The 24,224-nt window shown below is 37.4% G+C and overlaps 1 protein-coding gene across 1 annotated transcript in view; it reads left to right on the top strand.

Annotated features, from left to right (window-relative positions):
• The window catches only part of LOC131678444 (inaD-like protein), a 1,280,364-nt gene that overhangs the window by 329,723 nt on the left and 926,417 nt on the right, over positions 1–24,224 (top strand). Inside the window, exon 3 of the mRNA XM_058958609.1 lies at positions 20,390–20,472. Within this exon, the coding sequence (XP_058814592.1) occupies positions 20,390–20,472 (83 nt within the window). The remainder of the gene's footprint in view (positions 1–20,389; positions 20,473–24,224) is intronic.

Here is a 24,224-nt window from a genome sequence, read left to right as displayed (position 1 = left end):
ACGAGCCGACTGAGAGTTGTCATTCAGGTAGAGCAACCCGGACGGGAAGAAATTGCTCGATGCGCACCTGCGCATTGCACAGGTAATTGCAATTCCAATCCCCCAACCCCAATCGTTCGATCTACCTGGTCTTTTTTCTTCTCGGTCGATGGCGATGAACTCCAAGGACAATTGCTGTCAGTCACTGGACTTGTACTGGACACTCACATGACCGTTCCAGCTCAAAACATCAGCAATCTGTGTTGACATCCCCGAGTACCATTTGCTGTCATCAACCGAGTTCGCCGATATCCAACAATTGGAACACAAACGCCAGCAGAATAAAACCTGTTTGAATTATTTATTTGAAACACCGTCATGTTTCAAGGTGGCTGGAATGTTCGGCACATAATTTAATGCCAATTTTGTAATTTTTTAAATATCTTATTACTATCTGATACTCAAACCTTATAACTATTCTGAACTAACTACCTATATTTGAATTGCGATAACATCAAGTTTAGAGTGCTACCTTCTATCAATTGAGGCAGCATAACATATAATGACGAATAGTTCACAACGAACAGTACTATAGACTCGTGCATTGTTGTGTTAGTACTGTAGTGTGGATGGAAGAGTAGCGAAAAATGATCGTTGTGAACATAGCTTTGTTACGAACCGTATGTATGTACATAGAGAGAGGAAGAAAGGAACATTGAACCAACGTCGTGATCACAGACGATCACAGCTGTTATATAAGTGTAAATAGTTTAGTTGAAAATAAATCTCGTGTGGAAAGGGTTGATCTATCGGAAGAAAGAAAGCCGTCGGTGTTGGAAATTTGCTAATCGGTAGGCAAAAAAAGTTCAAAGTCCCCAACGAAGTGGTGGACTTAGTGTTTCGGTGCTGGATACTGTGAGCCGTGATACAATATCAGCGAACTTTCGATGTTTGTTTGGTTTTTGCGGAGGCGATCTATTGGCTAAGTTTGCCTTGTTCGCGGTGGATTTTTGCGGTGGAATTTCGCGGTGTGTGCGACGATCGCATTGGAAGAGCAATCTGTGGAACAAGGTTCAAGAAAAAGGAACATTGCATTCCGTGTTTTGGCGTTTGCTCGAGACGCACTTTCAGTGCTAGTTTGTGGAACAACTAGGAAGTAAGTTCTTCGGTGACCGGCAAAAGTTCGTGCTCGAACAGTAATCTTGTACGATCTTACAGACAAAGCACGCAGGCGCTCCCAGATTTTCCCCAGAAAATATGGAATGTGCTTTCTAGGTTTCATTGAACGGAGAGCCTCGTTTTAGCTCAGCCTATCCGAGACAATAAAGTAAAGATCGGTGGGCAAAGTATCAATGATCCCAAGGGTATACTGAATAGCAGCAAGTTCTGCGACGTAAACTAAAGCAGAATCATTGAGTTTGTATGAGGTGGTTAGGTTTTGATTAAATATACCGTAGCCAGTGGAGCCGTCGAGGCTGGACCCGTCGGTGTAAAACATCTTGTTACAGTCGACTTCTCGAAATTTACTATGAAGCATGCTTGGGATCACTTGTGGACGTATGTGATCCGGGATTCCACGAATCTCATCATTCATGGATGTGTCAAAGAACACAGTTGAATTAGAAGCATGGGGGTATTGACACGGTTGGGATAATATGAAGAAGGATTGATATTTTGTGCCATGTAATCGAAGTACAAGAACATAAATCGGGTTTGAGAATTGAGCTCGACAAGCCTTTCGAAATTTGCAATTACTAACGGGTTCAAGATATCGCATCGGATGAGCAATCGATATGAGAGATCCCAAAATCGTTTTTTCAGCGGAAGGACGCCCGAAAGCACTTCTAGACTCATCGTATGTGTCGAGTGCATACAACCCAAGGCAATATGCAAACAACAATATTGGATTCGCTCTAGTTTGATGGAATGTATGTTCGCAGCGGAGCGAAAACAGAAACTCCCGTACTCAATCACCGACAATATCGTTGTTTGGCACAGCCTGATCAGGTCTCCTGGGTAGGCACCCCGTCATTGTACGCAGAAAGTTGATCCTTTGTTGGCACTTCTGTTTCAGATACCTAATGTGACATCCCCAGGTTCCTTTAGAGTCGAACCAGACCCCTGAATATTTGAATGTTGAAACCTGAGCAATAGTTTGACCCATTAATTGAAGCTGTAGTTGCGCTGGTTCACGCTTTCTTGAAAATACGACTAGCTCAGCTCCGTGGAGAACTCGATAACCAGCTGGAGGGCCCAACCAGACAAATTGTCCAAGGTATCTTGCAATGGTCTTTGCAGATCTACGGCTTTGGGACCTGTAATAGAAACCACACCGTCAATTGCAAGCTGCCTTAGCGTGCAGGAATTCACAAGACATTCGTCAATGTAACTCACGTAAAAGTTTTAGAGAAGGGGGCTTAGACATGAGCCCTGGGGAAGACCCATGTAGCTAATTCGTGATGCGAAAATGCATGTACAGCGAAAAATGCATGTAGACAGCAAGTATAGCAAAAAGTTGTTTAGAGTCGGCGAAAGACCATGGTGGTGCAGCTTCTCAGAAAGAATTTTGATTGAAACTGAATCAAAAGCCCCCTTAATATCCAAGAACACTGATTCCATCTGCTCTTTGCTAGCATAGGCCATTTGAATTTCTGTTGAGGGCAACGCAAGGCAATCGTTTGTCCCTGTGCCTTTGCGGAAACCAAATTGTGTATCTGACAGTAAGCCATTTGCTTCAACCCAATTATCGAGGCGAAACAAGATCATTTTCTCGAACAACTTTCGGATACAGGGCAGCATCGCAATCGGTCGATAATTCAACAAGCGTTTCTTGGCAGAATCTGGCAGATTCTTCAACAAGTTGAATTTGATTCTGTCTGGCCCTGGGGAGGCGACGCGGTAGACCTTCTGTGCCGGGGCGGAATCCGGACAAACCTCCTTGGCAAAATCGAATATCCAATGGTTTGAATATTCCACGCTCTCGTTAGTACTGTTTCGGTTTCGTTAGCACCGGGCCGTGCCCCAAAGAGCGCTCATCGATGTTTTTCTCGTTAGCCCGTCGATGAACCGGCGCCAGTAGTTACGTTTATTGGCTTTCATTAAACTCTTCATGCGAGTTTCTGACATCGCGTACTGTCGGTAGCTGGCTGGTATCCCGTTGTCTCGGAAGCAGTGGTTAAAATTATCACTCACACCTAAGATACAGCTAGGTCGCTCGCATGTCATTTCCCATGGTAACGACCAAGTATCTTATCCTCCCGTCCAAAGCAAGCGAGAAATATTTTTGCCTTTCACGCAGAGAGTTGATTTTATCAGCAGCCCATTTTCTTCGAGAACAGCTTATCCTCTCTCCCGGAAGATTAGAAAATATGAAATAATGGGTACCCGTGTAGTTACGCGCACTGGTTTTGTACTTCTTGTGCACTTTTGAGCAGAAGTGAATAACACTACAGTTTGCATTGGCAAACTACTACAGTACACAGCCATCGAAAATGACATTATAATATGCAAAGATAAGCAAAGCCTTAGTACTATCAGATGAGCTAAAAAAAATCAATTCGTTAGCTAGTCCACAATACCGCGCGTTATTTGACTTTATCGTCAACTCTAGACTGATGATAAAGAATTATCATCTCTTACGGAAGAAGGATAAGATCAAAGTCCATAAGGAAGCGATAAACGAAAGAAGGAAAAATTAGAATCGTTCCTCCAAAAATATAGAAAAAATACACGCATGCTATGTTAACGATAGACACTGAATAGGTATAAGGCATGTCATTTCACCCGTATTCAAAATCGTCTTATTTAAGTTTTCACAAAGCTCATGGATTGAGGTAGATCGATTATCGTCATGAAGGCAACCCCATGCCGTACCGTGGGAGTTGAAATCACCTAACACTAGCATCGGTGCGGGGAGTAGTTCCGCAATATCGCAAAGCCGTCGTTGGCTAACTGAGGCTCTAGGAGGGATGTAGGAGGAAGCAATGCAAAAGTCTTTGCCTTTAATTCTGATTTGGCAAGCGACAACTTCAATACCTGGTGTCGAGGGGAGGTCGATTTGATTGAAGGAATAGGACTTTTTGATCCCCAAAAGTACTCCTCCGTAAGAGTATTCTCGATCCAAGCGAATAATATTAAAATCGTGTAAGTGTTGGTCTAGTTCTGAAGTAAGCCATGTTTCGCACAATGGAAATGCATCGCATTTCAAGTTATTTAGTAAGATTTTAAAGGAATCGATTTTCGGGATAATGCTTCTGCAATTCCACGGTAGAACAGTGATTAAAAGCGTGACCTCGTTCGATAAATTTGCCATCGAATGATACAATCGCTGAAAAAGGGGCCATTTCGCAGTGAACTGCATCAAGAATGTTTTTACTGCGTGAAGAAAGCTTATCGAGATGCTTCTAAGGGGGTCAGAAATATTTAATACTGTAAGGATACGGTCCACAATTTCAGTGAAATTTCTTAAGCCAGCGCTGGTTTCTTTCTTTGGCGGATATGGGAACACTTGAAGTTTTTGATGTTCCTGGAAGTGCTGGTAACTCCTTTTCGAAGCTCAGATTTTTGAGGCCAGGAGCGACTTGCTTCAGTACATCCTCGAGAAGTTATTTTTGGGAGACCTTGAGGAGACACCTTCTGGCCTTTAGAGGCCGGATTCTCCTCGCGCTTTTTGTATGCAGGGCACGTCGGGAGATCATGCGGGTTTCCCGCACAGTAGACACTTTTCGATATCCCTCCCACAGTCTGTTAGCTGGAATATATACCCTGTACTCCTTCGTAAAGGGCCCGTAGCCAGCAGTATCGTTTGCCGGAGTGAAACTGTTAATAACCACCCGAAGCTTATCAGGGCGAATTTTCGATATCTCTGTCACGGCCGAATACCGATCCGCCAGAACTCGAGAAATCTGCAACAAATTCAAACACTTTTTTCTTTGGTCCGGAAGAAGATCACGAAGGGCCCGGTGGTAGAGCTTGGATATACTTTGAGCCGGGGAGTCGAATTTGTTTCGACGTCCATCTTACCTTGAGATGAACCGCCGTCAGGGGCAGTCATTTTTGCACGGGCCTTTTTCCCAGTACACGTTAGTAAGATAACCAAAAAGGGGAAACGTAAACTAATACTTAACTTGTGTAGGTAACGGTATCCAGACGGCTTATTAGAAGAACACTGCTTCACTGGTCACTGACCGGCTAACGGTACTCGGAAACAGAAACACAAAAGAAGGGAAAAAATACTGAGACCTCGATGAGGCGGAGAGTGAGCAAGATAACCTTGAACGCGGATTAGCACTAGTCTTTGTCGCTATAGACTACACGGCAATAAAACACTTCTGTCTCGACTGAGCGCTCGGCTACGAGTTACGGTTTGTCCGGAATTTTCACTCAAAGTGAATTTTGACAGCATGCATATTGCCCAACTAGCACGCTTTGTTACTGTATAGTATTTGTAACTCTCTGGGTAACAACTATGTTATGGAAAAAGCGCACTTTGTTTGTATGTTATGCAACATGTTCCCAAATGCAGCCAAATAATGAAAACAATAGCTGTGCCATTTGTCGAGCATTGGGTAGTTGGACAGTTCTGTTTTAGGGTGGAATGGCAAACAAAGAGGCATTTGCAACTTGTTAGACTGTTAGTGCAAGTTAGCAAAGTTTCTGATTAGTTTCACAACTGTTATTGATGTTTGCATACTTAACACTATTGGCCTGCTCTATAGTTACATAGTTGTACAATCAGTTTAAAAACCCGTAGAAATTCTTTTCAAATATATCCAACAATAAAAAATATTGTGTAGAAGATGTGCAACATTTAAAACTTTCAACAAGTTGCAATTGCTACTTGGGTGGCCTTTCTCAAAAAACACGCGAGAGGTTATAACTATTAGAGGTCGCATGTCGCTGTCAACACTGATGGTTTATTATCTCGCTCTTACATATGCTAGGACTATTAGTTTGACACATATTGCCCCGGGTACACACATGTCAAAGTAATGGGATACAATATGCTAGAGCGAGACGCCATGTTTCAGTCCGTCTCCCTCTAGTAGTTATGATCTCTTTTGTAAAACTAGACTCTCTCAATCTCTCTCCCTCGTTTTTCGTTGGAGTAAGAAGGATGGCCAGATTTCAGATTACCTATTGCTATCTAATGCAAGTTCTCCGAATATAAGAATGAAGTACGATTCACACGATTCCTCAGGCTTCCGCCACTGGTAAAGAACGTCAAGAGAACGTCAAAATTAGTTACATGCAGTCACACACAACATCAACGACACGGAACGTTTTGACGTACGAAATATGTGAACAAGCACACGAGAAACACATTTAACTTATCTTGATGGAACAGTGACGTGACGTTGACGTTCTTCTCCATTGACGTTCGTCTCCGTTGACGGAAGCTGATGTATCGTCTGAATCGGGCTTAAGCTAGACCTCAGACGGAATACAAGAGCAATGTGGTATATACAGGTGGGGCTAAGATGGTACTTTGATATTCGTAAGATGAATCTTACATAAGTGGTATGAGCGATATCAGAAAAAATCGACTTACTTACGTCATGCCGTTCGTTAAGTTTCCATTGACTTATTTGACGTCTAGAACAACAACACAGTTCCAATGTGCATGGGCATATACGTATACGAAATAAATCAGGTACACAGGATTCTCCACCCGATTTAACCTCATTTGTCAATAATTCCACCCAATTTAAGGCTCAAGTTACTTTCTTTGAGCATTTGTAAAAAATGAACGCTTGGTGGTATACGTAGCAAATATCGTGTACAGCTTTGCCGCCGGATTATCCATATAAAGCATTTATTAAACTATAAGAAGAAAATCAGTATTATCACGATTCAAATTATGCAAAATAGTTGATGGAAAAATTATTGACCGGGTAGAATTGTGCTGTTGAAAAAGTTGACACTATACCAAATTTTTAAAAAAAATATGTGCGACATTTTTTTACTCCATAACTGATTTATGACAAATGTTTACGTGTGATTAAAGTACTTGAACTTTAGAAAAATGCAGTTTTCTGGGGCGGTAGTGCTAACTTTACTGTAAAGTTTGCACTACTATACTAAATTTTTAAAAAACAAGCGCGACATTTATTTTCTCTTCATAACTAATTTACGAGAAATGTTTACGTGTGATTAAAGTACTTGAACTTTAGAAAAATGCAGTTTTCTAGGGTGGTAGTGCTAACTTTACTGTAAAGTTAGCACTACTTTACCAATTTAAAAAAAAACAAGTGCGACATTTATTTTCTCTTCACAACTAATTTACGACAAATGTTTACGTGTGATTAAAGTACTTGAACTTTAGAAAAATGCAGTTTCCTAGGGTGGTAGTGTTAACTTTACTGTAAAGTTAGCACTACTATATCAAATTTTAAAAACAACAAATTCAATATTTTTTTGGATTTCACAACTAATTTACGACAATTAAGCGACAATTAATCCATGTGTCATACTTCACTTTTTCGAAAGTGGTAGTGCTAACTTTATGCACATAAAAATAGTGGATAAAATTTCTACTAATTTCAATTCCAATTGTAAAACATATTACGAAAAGTCCTACATACGTTATGATCAACAATGCTTTTATTTCTGCGTTAAGATTAACAATACTTTTATTTTGCTATAAACAGCAACAATGCTGATGCTTTACCAATATCTGAATAGGATCATGGGAGAATCGACGGTACGTCAAATTTGTTCCGAAGCTTTTCAATGACTTATTTTCATTTTCAAAGTTGAATCGGAATTTGAATCTGTTTGAATCATAGGAAGTCGTCGAAACAACGCATCGCTGCATTCACACTCTCCTTTGTGAATAGTGCCTTCATACACGTTGTTCATCAACTCTTTCGCCGCTCTTCCTTTTAAATGCATGAAAGCATGAAAGGTATGTCATAAAATATAACTTTTTAACAAAAAAGTACCGTCACGGAAAAACTGTAAACCCAATAACAATCAAATGACCTTTTATTACATAAGTCCATATAATGCCAAACTATGCAAACAATCCTAAACTCTAAACTAAAAATATCCCAATTGCACAAATAGGTGAATCAAGATATCTTTATTTTATCTTTATTTTGTTGGTTATTTTCTATGAAAGGTTCTTTGATATAAAAATTAAATGTTGAAATTTTCCTAATGTACCTATTAGTGCAATTGTGCTTTTCTCATATATGCTCCTTTTGCTGGATATCTTTATATATAAAACGCTTTTAATCCACCTAACAGTGTGATGAGACATTTCTTATAACTCTTATCACTCTCTTTGGATATTATATCGTTTGAGCACATCAGAACTTGATGCTTCGCGATGTTTTTGATAACACATACTACATGGGATAGTCGCAGGACTCAGAGAATCGCTCAAATCAGCATAGGACAACATCAGTGCTAGAAATCTCAAACCAAATCAATGGGAAAGCGAAAAAATGGCCCATAAAATAGACATACCAACGAATTATTGCTAACGCTCTGTTAATAAAATATCTAAATTCCCCAATCAATGCATTGTGGTGGGAAAACTGAATTTTCCTAAAGGGGTTATATATTGTACTGAGCCAAAAAAATCGAATTTTTTGGAATCGATTTGAAGTTTATACTTTACTCAAATTTCCAACGCGACTGAGAACTAATAAATCAACGCTTTTTCTTGAAAAAAGCGATACTAGCAGTGACACCATTCAAAGAAAATCTACAGTGAATATTTCCAGACTTGGTTTTATTTCCTATGTAAGAACTATTGTGTTTTTTACATCCTAGATTGCATGGTTCAGTGATCGAAACCCAAAACTTCATACAGTATTTGAAATTATTAAATTAAAATTTGTTTTTGCTATTGAAATTGACAAAATGATAGTATCGCCCCTTTGGCGATTGTTTACTTTTTCGGTTCACCCTTACGTTTTTTACAATAACTACCATTTTACACCCCCGATTTCGTCCGGGTTTTTTCAATAGCGATCATTGTTACTATTTACAGCTGGTATCAGCTTGATAATCCTAAAAAATACGAAAAAACAGTTTCGCCTCTAAACTACTAGCAAAAAAAGTATCGCCCTGTTTGTTTGCATGGAGCGTGGAGACCGAAACTTTAAATAAATAAACAAAAATACAGTTTCGAACGTTGTATTTTTTGCAGTAGTTTATGAAAGCAATATCGTAGAATCCAAATTTTTAGGTTAATTTGTTGCGTTTTAAATCCCTCATGCGCATGTATGAAAAAGCCTTATGTTTACATTTCACAAAAAAAGCGTTGAAATGAAATCGCAGCTCCTGATATCACGCTATCTCTGAAGTGCATGCGTGCATAGTTCCAAATTTTACTTCGACATCGACTTTTTTTAAAGGTGACTACCCAGTAGTATCCTTGATTTGAATTATTATCGCTAATCCTAATGCCAAAGAACAAATGAAAACCTCTCGAAAATAAACCGTTTGGGAAAGTCAGCATCATTACTGGAATTTTCATTTTCACGAAACTTTTCGATAACCTTCCGTCACTTGCGTTAATGCACTGGGTACACAGTGCCCTGAAAATCTAGCGAAATCGTCTTAGGGCACCAGCGGGTCTAATTCAGAGCTATCTGCACGGCGAGTTAAATCTGTAAAGAATACTAAAATTTAATTTCTATTCCATAATTTTCAGTTCAGCAATTCGAGAGATCGTGCTCACCGCAAGCCATGAAAAATAGGCTACGTTGTGAAGCGATGGTCACTATTTATTAATAAATCACGGTTAAATAAAAAATAAAACTATTAAGAAAATCAAATAGTTTATAATTTTCGCAAACTTATTAGGAAAAATTGTTTAATAAGCTTTCGTAATATTGTGTAGGAAAAATTTATTTATTAATAAATCACGGTTAAATAAAAAATAAAACTATTAAAAAAATCAAATAGTTTATAATTTTCGCAAACTTATTAGGAAAAATTGTTTAATAAGCTTTCGTAATATTGTGTAGGAAAATTTCAGTATTTTCTCTATCTGCAATATATAAACCCTCAAGTATACCAATTAATTGGTATACGAATTGGAATAGGTTCGCCAAATTTTGGAAGAAATCTATAAAATAACCCCTTGAAAACTACCTAAAAATTGTTGTAATTCGATGCAATAAAAAAATCCTTAAAAATGAAATGTACCTATTAATGTGAAACACAGTGAATAATACATACAATAAAGACCCATTTTTATCAGTCTCATGGTGTATTTTGGACTGACAAAATGGGGACATTGACTTAATCGGGCTTTTTTTTCTTCATAATAAACTGAAGCTGTTTAAATATTCTTCCAGTCCCTTGATGAAGTCTAATAACTATTTCTGATTATGATGAACTTTTTATTTTTGCATATTTCCATCTTCATGAAAAGGAAAATATACTCAAGAAAAGATTTACTCGAATTTAGTCTTGTTTGTCTGCTAGAGCCCATCAAACATATGTTCATATTTGGCTGATAAAATCGGGGTTTCAATGTATTATAATAGATATTCAGCATTCGAAGAAGTTTCTTGTGAACGAGTGTAGAACGACTTTGTTTCTACTTACTTGAAGTCAGCGGCGTGGCCAGAAATTCGGTTTGATGGGGGTTTGATGAAAATCGATCTTACTGTCCAAACGGCATAATTCCGAAACCGTAATTTTTAAAGTTTTAAAGTTATGTAGAATTAATTTTTCAGAAAAAAGTAGCAGAGTTCGTGTCTTTAGCGAATTTGTTGAGACTTTATTGTAGTCCTGAATATTAACCTGAGAAAATTCACCATAAATATTTCTTGGACGATATGCCGTCAAAATTATATTATCAAATGATGCGCTGTTTAACGTTTGTAAAACTCATCGAAGATACTAAACCTCCGAAATTGGCGGTTTCAAAATGATGATATCTTGACCTTAAATTACTGTTTTTGAACATTTGACCTATACATATAATTGGTCATACAACAAAAATCCAATGCTCATCGAAATCGATCAGGACCTGCTAGAGTCGAATGGAAATCGTAATTTTTCGTAAATTTCTCTCTACATTCGGAAAGTGTTATCTTCGTTATCAATCATATTACGTTTTCGTCTCAACTCGACGTATTCCTAAAATAAAAACCTGTTTTAATCCACCTAGTGGTGCAATTGTGCTTTTCTCATTTGTCCAGACTACGATTCCATGGCTGGTTATATTCAATACAATGGTGGAAATGAATATTACATGTTCAGCACGATTTGCACATACGTACAATGGATCGACAGCCACGATCTTGAGATACTATGTGATACTGAAACATCGCTTGAAACCAGCGGCGGATTATGGAGAAAGATCCGAGAGATCCGGGTCCTACCGAAAATGTTCAACTTGTTAAGAAATTTTAAACTAGTTTTAATTTTAAAGTAGCAACCCCTCACTGCATACTCCCTCCGGGCCGGTATGATTGACGATTTTTAGAGTGATTGCATAACCTTTCTATAGGAGAAAGGCAAAAATGTACCAAAGTCCAAAAAAGTCAATTTTTGTCAAACATCTCAATGTTCCATGCATTTTAAAATCATTTGGCATCAACAATACAAATTTGATTTTGAATTTTTTTCATTTCAGTTTATATGGGAATTTGCTGTGTGAGTGCACTCTTCAACTCGTAACCCCGGAACCGGAAGTCCAATCAATAAAATAGCAGCCGATGGGCAGGTTGTACCTTTCATTTGAGACTAATTTTGTGCAAATCGGTCCAGCCATCTCGGAGAAGTAGTGGTCACTTTTTTTCCACTTACACACATACATTTTCCGATCTCGACGAACTCAGTCGATTGGCATTTGACACTCGGCCCTCCGGGTCGGGATTAGGTTGACGAATTTTAGAGTGAATGAGAAAGGCAAAAACATTTTTAGCAAATGTTGAAAGTTATGCATTTTTTTGGTTCTATGTTTCATAGATATTAAATCAATTTAACTTCGCTTCCTATTAAATAAAGACCCTTATTACAGTACATCTCTACAAAAGCGAGCTCAATTTGAAAAGAAAGGCAGGAATTTCATATTGATGCTATTAGACAACTGTAAAATCAAGACCAATAGATCAGTTACATATCAGGACCCCATTCCGACAATCCTCATGATGTTTACAACAACAGGTTATCAATGTACGGATCAGATAATTGTTATTGTAATATTGAATTAAATCAGTCAGCATCAATAAATTTTCAACTTCAATCCATTTTTTTTGTGTGGGGGGGGGGGGGAGTTGTATGGTGTTAAAACCCAAAACCTTCTTTCTCTTAGCTACGCCGTTGCTTGGAGTTATTTATTTCGCTTTTCATTTTCCGGTATGTTTCAGATCGATCCGATGCACAGAGGAGTAACTAAAACAAATTCTTGACCAATAACCAAAATTTTTTTTTTCGATTTTTTGTTTAGTTGATATTTTAAGGGTTTTTAATCATTTTTTATTATATATCCAGCAAAATCGCTTTCAAATGATGATGACTGTATTAAATAGGACAATATTATAACAAACGTAATAGAACATAACTATTTTTATAACCTCCGCTTAAAAATAACCGAAAATAGTAGTGTTGCTGTTTGTTGGACCAGCTTTAAAAACACCTTTTTTAAACAAGTTTTTCCAAATTTGAATGATAAAAAAGTTACATTAAACGGCAAGATCCGGAAAAGTTGATGAAACAACATTACAAAACAAGATTCCGGCTATTCAAAAAACATTCAATCTCTTCCGATCTTTTCCGATCCACAAATTCCAAGCGATTTGAAAGTATTGATATTTTCACTAATTTGAGGTACGCTAAAATGCTGTAGGGTCAAAAATTAAGTTTGGCAAAATGAATTTTTATGAATATGTGCACAGGTATCCTTTTTTTTCTTCCTTTTCCACTGACCAACTGTTCATGCAGCGGAAAAAACAAATGTATTCACAAAGATTACCTCGGAAATACTGGTATTCGAGAGGATCTAGAAAATTGACCCCTGCACTGGTAAGTGGATAGATGCCAAATAGTCCCAAAAACCAGTTATTTTCTATTTTTAGTTCATATTAAGGCATATTAACAGCAGTAGCCGCAATAAATAGTTTTGGCTAGGATTCGACCCCAGTTACTCTTCTGTGCGATGGTTATAAGTTAGAAAAATTGCAGTCAGAAGGTTCGCACAAATGAACATTTTTGCACTGATAAGTTATCAAGTTCCTTCCAGAACTTGGAAGTATACGGTGATTATATCTAGCGGTTGTAGATAAAAAAATACAAAGTTCGTTTTATCGAAATAATGTTTGGCTTATTTCAATGGATTATTACTATATTGAACAATAAATAGGCGACAAAGAGTAATTAACAAACAACAAGCCATAACTTTTAAAGTATTCAAAATAGATATTTGAAGTCTTCAGTAAAGTTATTCGCAAAAGTAAGAGCTACAAATTTGCTGAAGGCATCATTTCGATATAATCACTTGTGAAAATTTGTGAAAATATCTCAGTCGTAGAGGGATTAATCATCAAAAGCACAATACCAAAAGAAAGGGCATATTGTCTCCATTAAATTCTCCGAAGATACTATTGACCTAAAATAAGCCGTTTTCGTTAATAATAGATTACATGGTTTTGGTCATATTTCTGGCAATGGGAAATGATAAAAAAAATTCGTCCGCATTTAATGTTAAATATCTCTTTTGATAAAAGTCTGATTTCAACAATCTATAGCTTGTTCGAAAGGTATTCGTTAAAGCTGTCTAAACATATATAAAGTGTTAATCTTTGTTATCAATTTCGGCAGATAATTAAAAAAACTGCAAAAATGCCATTTTTACACATTCGAACAGTCATATCTTGAAAACTAAACATCAGAATCAAAAACACATTGATAGCGTTCTCACTGTTTGATACTTCTTTCATTTAAAATTGGTTTGGATAAGATCGGTTCAGCCATTGCTGAGAAACACGAATGAGAATTTGTCCGTTACACACACACACACACACATACACACACAGACATTGTCCCAAATCGTCGAGCTGAGTCGATTGGTATATAAGACTCGGCCCTCCGGGTCTCGGAAAAAATCTTGAAAGTTTGAGCGAAGTCGATAGATTTCTTTTATAAGAATTGTAAAAATGAAATGGTTTCCGTTTGTCATCGCATAACTCAAGAACGACATGACGGATTTCTTCGATTTTTACGTTATTTTGTTGGTTATGTTCTGTGGAAGGTTCTTTGACATAAAAAATAAATATTTAAATTTTCCTAATCCACCTATTAGTGCAATTTTGATTTTCTCATATATGCAACTTCTGCTGGATATCTTCTCTATATAAAAAAAACCTGTTTTAATCCACCTAGAGGTGCAATTGTGCCTTTCTCATTTCTCCAAACTATGATTTAATAGCTGGTTCGTACAATATAACATTATGGAAATGTCTTTCATTCTTATTACACTTGGTAAGTATATATAAGAGCACCTTTTTGCATTCATCGCGGTATCGGTTTGAATCGGAGTTTTCTATGTGATTGCACTCCACAACCCGTAACTCCGGAACCGGAAGTCGGATGGAGATGGAATTTAATATCGGTTTCCGGGGATGCAACACTTTTCATTTGAGACTAAGTTGATCAAATCGGTCTAGCCATTTTCGAGAAACCAATATAACCGTTATTCTGAATTTGGATGCTTCCATATCCGTCGATGGTGGCCAGTGTGGCCAAAGAGCCTTTTAATGACTGTTGGTGACCTAGATCTACAAATTCAACAAATGTGTTTACATTTTGGAAAAAAATTCACCCTTTTACATTCATCGCAGAATTCGTTAGAATCGGGATTTGCTGCGTGATCGTACGTATCAGGAACCAGAACTCGGATCCACACAAAATTCAACAGCAGCTGATGGACCTTTCATTTAAAATCAAGTTTGTCAAAATCAGTTCAGAAAATTCCGAGAAACCGATGTGGACAAATCAACAAATTTTGTTTTGTAACCATACTCTTCAACTCGTAATCCGGAACAAGATGTCGGTTGAAAATGAAATTCAATAGGAACCTATGGGAATATTATACCTTTCATTTGAATCTTAGACATTTTGTTAACAAATCCGCACATATTTTTACATACATACATACATACATACATACATACATACATACATACATACATACATACATACATACATACATACATACATACATACATACATACATACATACATACATACATACATACATACATACATACATACATACATACATACATACATACATACATACATACATACATACATACATACATACATACATACATACATACATACATACATACATACATACATACATACATACATACATACATACATACATACATACATACATACACATACATATACAGATATTTTGCGATCTCGGAGAACTGAGTCGAATGTTATATGAGACTCGGCCCTCCGGGCCTCGGTTAGAAAGTCGGTTTTTGGAGCAATTGCATAACCTTTCTATATGAGAAGGGCAAAAGAATAATATTTAATTATTCTTGAGTTCAATGTTATCTTCATGTGATTATATTTTGAAATGTTGGTGGAATGGGTTTGAAAGTGGAGGGAATGGGGGGTAGTAGAGTGGGAGTGGAGGATGCTTCAAAAATCCTTCATCTTATTTCGGTATACGGGGTGGATGAAGGAAATGCGGGCGTGAGGGTGGTCCAAGGGGAGTGGAGTGATGAAGGAGGGAGGTGTAAGGGCAAGGCGGGGGTGGAGGGGCGGCGACGCAATACTAAACTGCATATTTTGCCTTCCATTTAAGACTTGGTTTGAGAAAATCGGTTCAGTCATCACCGAAGAACCGATGTGACTTTAATTGTGGAATATGCCCGGAATTCCGGAATCGTCGATAGTGGACAATATATTCAAAGAATGTTTTATTGGCAATCAGTGATCTAGATTTGCGATTAGAAGTAATTTGGTGACCATTTCAATAGTTTTTAGCCTCTGAGGTATTACGATTGTACCGATTTATATGGGAAATTCCAGTGTATTCTTACTAACACCCCTGTAACTCCGGAAGCAGGCGTCCGAACCGAATGAAATTCAGCAGCAGTCAATGGTATTACTGTATCTTTCATTTGAAATCAAGTTTGTAAAAATCGGTAGAGAATTCGTTGGGGAATGGGTATGATATTAGCTTAGGAACTTAGCGGGTTCCCCGGGGGCGTCATGATCCGTCATAGGTGGCCAATGTGGTCAAAGCTGCTTTGACTGATCATTAGTGATCCAGACCCGCAAACTAGAGTAATGTTACATCAATTTTAATATGTTTTACATCATTTTAACATCATGGTGGTACCAGTTTATATGGGAATTTGCTGTGTGACCGCACTCTTCAACCCGTAACTTCGGAACCGGAAGTCGGATCAACTAAAATTTCAATCGCAGCTTATGGGAGCGTTATACCTTTCAGATGAAACTAAGTTTGCGAAAATCGGTTCTGCCATCTCTAAGAAAATTGTGTGAGTTTAAATGACACACACATACACACAGACATTTGCCGATCTCGACGAACTGAATCGAATGGTGTATGACACTCGGCCCTCCGGGCCTCGGTTAAAAAGTCGATTTTTACAGTGATTGCATAGCCTTTCTTTATATGAGAAAGGCAAAATGAAATGGTTTCCGTGTGTCATCGCATAACTCAAGAACGACATGACAGATTTCTTCGATTTTTGCGTTATTTTGTTGGGTATTTTCTGTGGAAGGTTCTTTGACATAAAAATTAAATATTGAAATTTTTCTAATCCAGCTATTAGTGCAATTGTGATTTTCTCATATATGCACCTTTTTATGGATATCTCTATATATAAAAATGAAATTGATTCCGTGTCATCGCATAACTCAAGAACGACAGGACGGATTTCTTCGATTTTTGCGTTATTTTGTTGGTTATTTTCTGTGGAAGGTTCATTGACATAAATATTAAATATTGAAATTTTCCTAATCCACCTATTAGTGCAATTGTGCTTTTCTCATATATGCGCCTTTTGCTGGATATCACTATATACAAAAATGAAATGGTTTCCGTGTGTCATCGCATAACTCAAGAACGACATGACGGATTTCTCCAATTTTTGCGGAACACAAAATATTAACAACTAGCTGACCTGGCAGACGTTGTCCTGCTTATAAGTTTTCATTGGAAAATACAACGAAAGCAAAAATAATGGATATAAATAGTGGTCCTATAACATACGTTATGATCAACAATGTTTTTATTTGTGCGTTATGATCAACAATGCTTTTATTTTGCTATAAACAGCAACAATGCTGATGCTTTACCAATATGGATTAGGAAAATTTCAATATTTAATTTTTATGTCAAAGAACCTTCCACAGAAAATAACCAACAAAATAACGCAAAATAATAATATAACTTTTGGCATGTCATAAAATATAACTTTATAACGAAAAAGTACCGTCACGGAAAAACTGTAAACCCAATAACAATCAAATGACCTTTTATTACATAACTCCATATAATGTCAAACTATGCGAACAATCCTAAACTCTAAACTAAAAATATTCCAATTGCACAAATAGGTGAATCAAGAAATTGTTAATATTTTGTGTTCCTGCTAAAAATCCTTTCACAGAAAATAACGCAAAAATTGAAGAAATCCGTCATGTCGTTCCAGAGTTATGCGATGATACACGGAAACCATTTCATTTTTATATATAAAGATATCCAGAAAAGGTGCATATGTGAGAAAATCACAATTCCACTAATAGGTGGATTAGGAAAATTTCAATATTTAATTTTTATGGCAAAGAACCTTCCACAGAAAATAACCAACAAAAAAGAGCAACAATCGAAGGAATCCGTCATGTCGTTCTTGAGTTATGCAATGACACACGGAAACTATCTCATTTATATATATAAAGATTTTAACAAGCCTGTTCTGCAATTTCACATGGGCAAAGTACTTTAACAGAACCAAACCATTTCGTGAGTATGCCGGGGTTCTGAGACTGAAGTTTCCTCCTGGGGTCAAGTCGGCTTTGCTGACGACGTAACCTTGGATGTCTACGGGGAGTCAATTCCTGAGGTAGAACTAACCGCAGAACACTCGATCAGCACGGTGGAGGAATGGATGAGCGCGAGAGGCCTGGAGCTCGCTCATCATAAGACGGAAGTAGTTATCGTCAACAACCGCAAGTCAGCACAACATGCAGTTATCCATGTGGGAGAAGTCGCGATCACTTCACAGCGAAGTCTGAAGTCTCTCGGAGTCATTATAGACGACAAGCTGACCTTCGGCAGCCATGTCGACTATACATGCAAGTGAGCATCGACTGCTGTTGCGGCTCTATCGAGAATGATGTCCAACAGCTCAAAGGTGTGCGCCAGTAGACGTAGGTTACTGGCAGGCGTTACCGTATCTATCCTCAGGTACGGCGGCCCGTCATTGTCAAGAGCACTGAGGGTAACCAGTTACCTACAGAAACTGGAGAGCACCTACCGCGTGATGTGCCTCAGAGTGATATCTGCCTACCGCACGGTATCACACGATGCATCCTGCGTGATAGCGAGCATGATGCCAGTCGGGCTGGTCATTCGGGAAGATGAGGAGTGCTTTGAGCTACGTGGAAATAGGGGAGCCCGCGAACGCACCAGGGTGACCTCGGTCGCCAGATGGCAGCGTGAGTGGGACAACTCCTCGAAAGGTAGGTGGACCCACCGGCTGATACCTAGCATATCGAGCTGGGTGGGAAGACCCCATGGGGAAGTTCACTTCCACCTGACACAATTCCTGTCAGGCCATGGCTGTTTCCGACAGTACCTCCACAGGTTCGGGCACGCGGAGGTCCCAGTCTGCCGAGGTGTAGACTACCCAGTTGTAGACGAAACTGCTGAACACGTACTGTTCGTATGTCATCGGTTCGACGTCGAAAGAAGAGTAATGCTTGAAGTCTGTGGCTGGGACACAACCCCTGATACCCTTATTCAGCGGATGTGTCAATCGGTGGAGAAGTGGAACGCAGTCTCGGCTGCTACCATCCAGATAGCCTGAAGGCTACAGGTAATCTGGCGAACCGACCAACAGACGACGGGCACGGCTAACTAGTGATTGGTTAGCTGGAGCGAAAAAGGCCAAGCGCAAAAAAGGGTTTATGCCGAGGCAGGTTTGGCGCAGCGACTGGCAACCGCGTAAGGGGTAAACCCAGCCACCCCGAAGCAAGACAGAATAGTGAGTGTATAGCCGTATAAGTGGACTGCCTCATGCCAAGACGGGAGGGTCGTAGCGTAGTATGTTGGGACTTAGCTATCGATGCCTCATGGCGTGGCAGAGGAGTGAATGGGTGAGCATCCAAGTCAGTCTCACACGGCATGTTAAGGGTGAGCACAAAAGTCAGCCTCACATGGTATGGTAGCGGCTAGCACAAAAGTAAGCCTAGCAAGGAATGAAAAAGGTGAGCACACAAGTCAGCCTCGTATGGTATGTCAGAAGTTGGGCCTAAGAAAAATGTCCCACATGGGATGCCAGGGGGAGTGACAGAGGTACAATAGAGTGGCACGATTGAGAGTGAATCCGGTGATAGGGTGAGCACCCAAGTCAGCCTCACATGGTATGGGTGGGGCGAGCACAAAAGTAAGCCTAGCAAAGAATGAGTAAGGTGAGCACACAAGTCAGCCTCGCAAGGAACGGAAAAGGTGAGCACAAAAGTCACCCTCATGTGGGAGTGTTTGAGAGTGAATCAAGATGCGATAGAGAGAGCACCCAAGTAAGCCTCATACAGGACGTATGAACGCGTGAGTGAGAGTGAATGAGTACATTTAGTACAGCCATCTCCCAGAAGTAATACCGAGAGGTAGTTCCTGGGAGGAACGATGGCGGAGCCCAATGGAGTTTAGTCGGTATTAATGGCAGCGTCACCATTCGAGCCCGACACGCCCCCAGTGCACCCCGTGCGGTAGATTGGACTCTACCAATAGCACGTGTACTGGGCTAGGACGTAAAGGTCTTCTCCATTGTAAAAAAACCATTTCGTGACTCCAGTCATCCTACATGTTTTTTACGCGAAGTAGAAAAAAATGTTATTTGGTTTAATGTAAATTGTCCAAACATCCAAAATGTACATAAAGCACGGTCTGGTAGCAAACCTTGTCTGATTTGGTTTAAATTTGAAACAGTCACTCACGTGCCATATTACCAAAAGGTTTTGAATAAATGTTATATTGATTGTTACTCTCTACTTGAACAATTTGTACTGCAATTTCTACTATTTTCTTCATATGATTCACGCCTAACGAGGAATATTTGAATGAACAGTTTGATGCCAGTTTACGTTGACCAAGAATGGAAATTGGTTTAATTTCTGTCGTCCCAACAAGCTAACTGATTGTTTGGAATATACATGTTTACAGAAAACGACTGGGGTAAAGAGAAAGAAGTTGAGGTTGTAAAGGATAAGGCCAAATCATTTGGAATCTGCATCGTTGGAGGAACTGTAAGTATACAATTGATCGCCAGCTTTCCATATGAGAAAAAATGGTAAAAAATCCAGGAAAATTATCTTCAGACGGTAGTTCAATAACTAATCTCATTAAACTATACAGCAGTTTCATGAAAAAAGTTATTCGATCTCTCAGAATTCTGTAATATTTGGTAGAATCGATCCTTACCGAAAAATATTAGATACGTATTTTATATTTCGTCATTAGGGTGTCTCGTTCCACGTTAGACTGGTGTAAAAATCGTGATTTTTCAGAAGTTGATTTTTTTTTAAATTTATAGCTTTTGAACCGCTGCACCGATGCGAATTAATTGGTTTTTTCTTGATTTTCCCTACGAGGAACCTTAACTACTTCATACTTTTATATTTTTATTTGAAAGATCAATTAATTCTACACAACATATCGAAAAATCAGGCTTTGAGATACAATTTTTTGAAAATAAAAAATCTATGTATACATCCCGCGTGCATAGAAACGACGAAGCCGCATGTTAGTTCACCATAGACCATACCATACTATATTCCAGTGAGTCACAGGAGCTGTGAATAAAGAAATCCATGAGTTACTTACAAGCAGGGTGCAATATTCGTTTCAACCTGGGGGCTGTCCATTAACCATGTAGAAAAAGTTCAGACATTCCAGATCCTGCCTTCCTCACGCGCTCGAAATATTTTTACCGGGCGTCCACTTTGGTTAGACTATAGTTCCCATCTAGCTAAATCATGCCATCACTCATATTGAGTAATGTACATTCAGACATTGCTGATCCTGCCCTTCCCTCGCGCTCAAAATATTTTTACCGAGTGTCCAATTGGCTAGATTGGGAGTGTTGCTCGGATTTGAAAAAAGAGTATTCAACCTATTTGCTGAGACAAAGGACATGGTTGGCATGACTAGCAGATATTTTTTGGATAGGTAGGGAAATTTTACCTGTATTTCGGGTTTGTTTCAAAAGCTTTTGTCGCAAGCAAGTTGAAGAAATAGGTAAATTTTGCTTTCGCTGGTACTACATTACTAGCTTGTAGGATCGAATATATTGCATAAAACCAGGAATGTTTTGAATGAAATTATCAGTAAGAAAACAGAGTTTCCTACAACAACAGTTCAATTGAAGAATCACTTAAAATGAAACGTCGTAAGTGTTCAGTTTGTGGCATTTGGATGTTGAGTGCGCGTATCAGAAAACTCACCAATAAATTGTACGATTGTGCAATGAAAATAGATGAGAGAAGCTCCTTCATTTGTTTTCGTTGCTACAATAAACTGTATGAACCAAATGATCCCGAGACCGAAGAAGCCGTTGTTCCAGGTATATTATCTGAAATGTGATATGTTTTCTTTTAAATTTCAATTCGTTTCTTCAAACTACTAACACGAACTCTTGTTTTTTGAAACCTTTTTTCAGAGTCTTTCGAAACATTGACCGCCATTGCGGGACCTTCCGGATTCGTTCCATTTTCCTACCAAGGTAAATAATAAAAAAGAAATCATTTGTGTGATTTTTTTCTGATAATCAATCTATCATATGTATTTTCAGAGTCGTTATAAGCACCCAGTTCTGAATCGATTGTTACCACTTACAACGCACCTTTGTCGGACGATAATGAAATTCTTACACAACTTAACGAGAAACATAAAGAAACAATGAGCGATACGGATTTTAACAAAGCAAAAGCATTGCAGCAAGAGAACGGAATAATGGTGGTGCCTGAAAAGAGTTTAAGCTCTGCGGCAATAGGAAGATAAACGATAACATGTGTTATGAGTTTTTATATAGTGACGATTGTAAGCCGCGTCTGTGCAAGGAGAAGAAATTATTTAATATCTAACAACGAAGAAGGCAAAATTTACATACTGAGAAGATTAGTTTTGTGTAACTTGCAGAGGCGTATTCTATCTTCAAAAATACTTATCCTGATATTAAAATAGATTTTCCATGTTCGCTACATGACCCATTTAAAATCATCTGGATGTTTATTGAAGTGGAATTTCTAACCAAAGATGACGCCCGTTAAAATATTTTGAACGCGAGGGTCTGCAATGTCTGAATTTTTTTCTACGTGGTTAATGGACAACCCCCAGGTTGAACAAATTATGCACCCAGCTTGTAAGTAAACCATAGATTTCTTCATTCACAGCTGCTGTGACCATAGATTTCTTCATTCACAGCTGCTGTGACTCGCTGAAGTGTATGGTTGAACTACCATGCGGTTACATCGTTTCCATTCATGTGGGCTGTATACATAAATTTTTTTATTTAAAAAAAATTATTATATCTCCGAAACCTCTACATCTGGTTCAAAAATATGTTTGGAGATGTTGTGTAGAATTGAATGATCTTTCAAACAAAAAATAAATGAATCAAACGAATCAAATGAATAAATACTTTATTGATGGACCTTAATTGACTATCAGGAACCTGGAACGTTCAATTTGTTTCGTAATTTAAAATAGTCTGTAGATGGTCACATATTCCGAAGAAAAGATTTTTTGGTACAGGGCCCAGCATTTTGTGGCGCAATTGTTATAGATATAGATTTATATTATATATATATATATATATATATATATATATATATATATATAGTATAAATATAATATATATATATATATATAATATATATATATATATATATATATATATATATATATAATATATATATATATATATATATTATATATATATATATATATATATATATATATATATATATATATATATATATATATATATATATATATATATATATAATATATATATATATATATATTCTATATATATATATATTATAGTGAGTATATATATATATATATATATATATATATATATATTATATATATATATATATATATATTATATATATATATCTATATATATATCTATATAATATATATACTACTATATATATATATATATATATATATATATATATATATATAATTATCTATATATATATATCATATATATATATATAATATATATATATTACAGGGTGTTTGGTTCATGGTTAAGAATCTCTCGGGGGGTGATAGACTGCCATATTTGGAGAAAAAAATTGTTCTACACGTACCATCAAATCTCACCGTTACAGAGTTATTGAACTTTTAGTGTAAAAAACTTATTTGTCTTAAAATACCTCTAACTTAAAAGTATCCTTTGTATTTTAAATGTTTTAGTTCCATTCGAAAGGTGAGAAAATTTCGCATTGAGTGATGCCCTCACATGTTTCAGCTAATGAGTTTAAATAGCCTTTTCAAAGTAATTTATTGAAAATAAACAATTTCAGACGATTTTTCGTTCATTTCTTGAAAATCATAATAGTTAAACTCATCATTTTAATAATTCAGATTGTTAGTCTTGATGAGCTGCTTAATTTGTTCTTTGACATGATACACTTACCTTTTCTTATTTCATGATTTTGGGTTATTCAACTTGGATATTTTTATGTTATTTTCACTAGTACCAGCTCTAATTGAAAAATTACGGCACTTATTGTACTTTTTTTCTTTTTATTCGAAAGCCAGGAAAATTTTACAGTGAAAAATGTATTATACCTTTCAGTTAAGTGATTTAGTATTCTTTTAAAAGTAAATTAGTTTAAAGTTAGTGCTATTATTGGCATTTTCGTTAATTTTCTTAAATAGTAAATTATAAACATCACCATTATTATCATAGAAATAATGCATCTCAGCAAGCTCTACAGTTCTTTCTTGACTCCATTCAATTATCTCTTTTGGTTTCGAA

Source organism: Topomyia yanbarensis, chromosome 2 (genome assembly GCF_030247195.1).
Source record: "Topomyia yanbarensis strain Yona2022 chromosome 2, ASM3024719v1, whole genome shotgun sequence".
Classification (NCBI taxonomy): Eukaryota; Metazoa; Arthropoda; class Insecta; order Diptera; family Culicidae; genus Topomyia; species Topomyia yanbarensis.
Note: the sequence above shows the minus strand (reverse complement) of the source record. Positions and strands in the feature narration are given on the sequence as shown.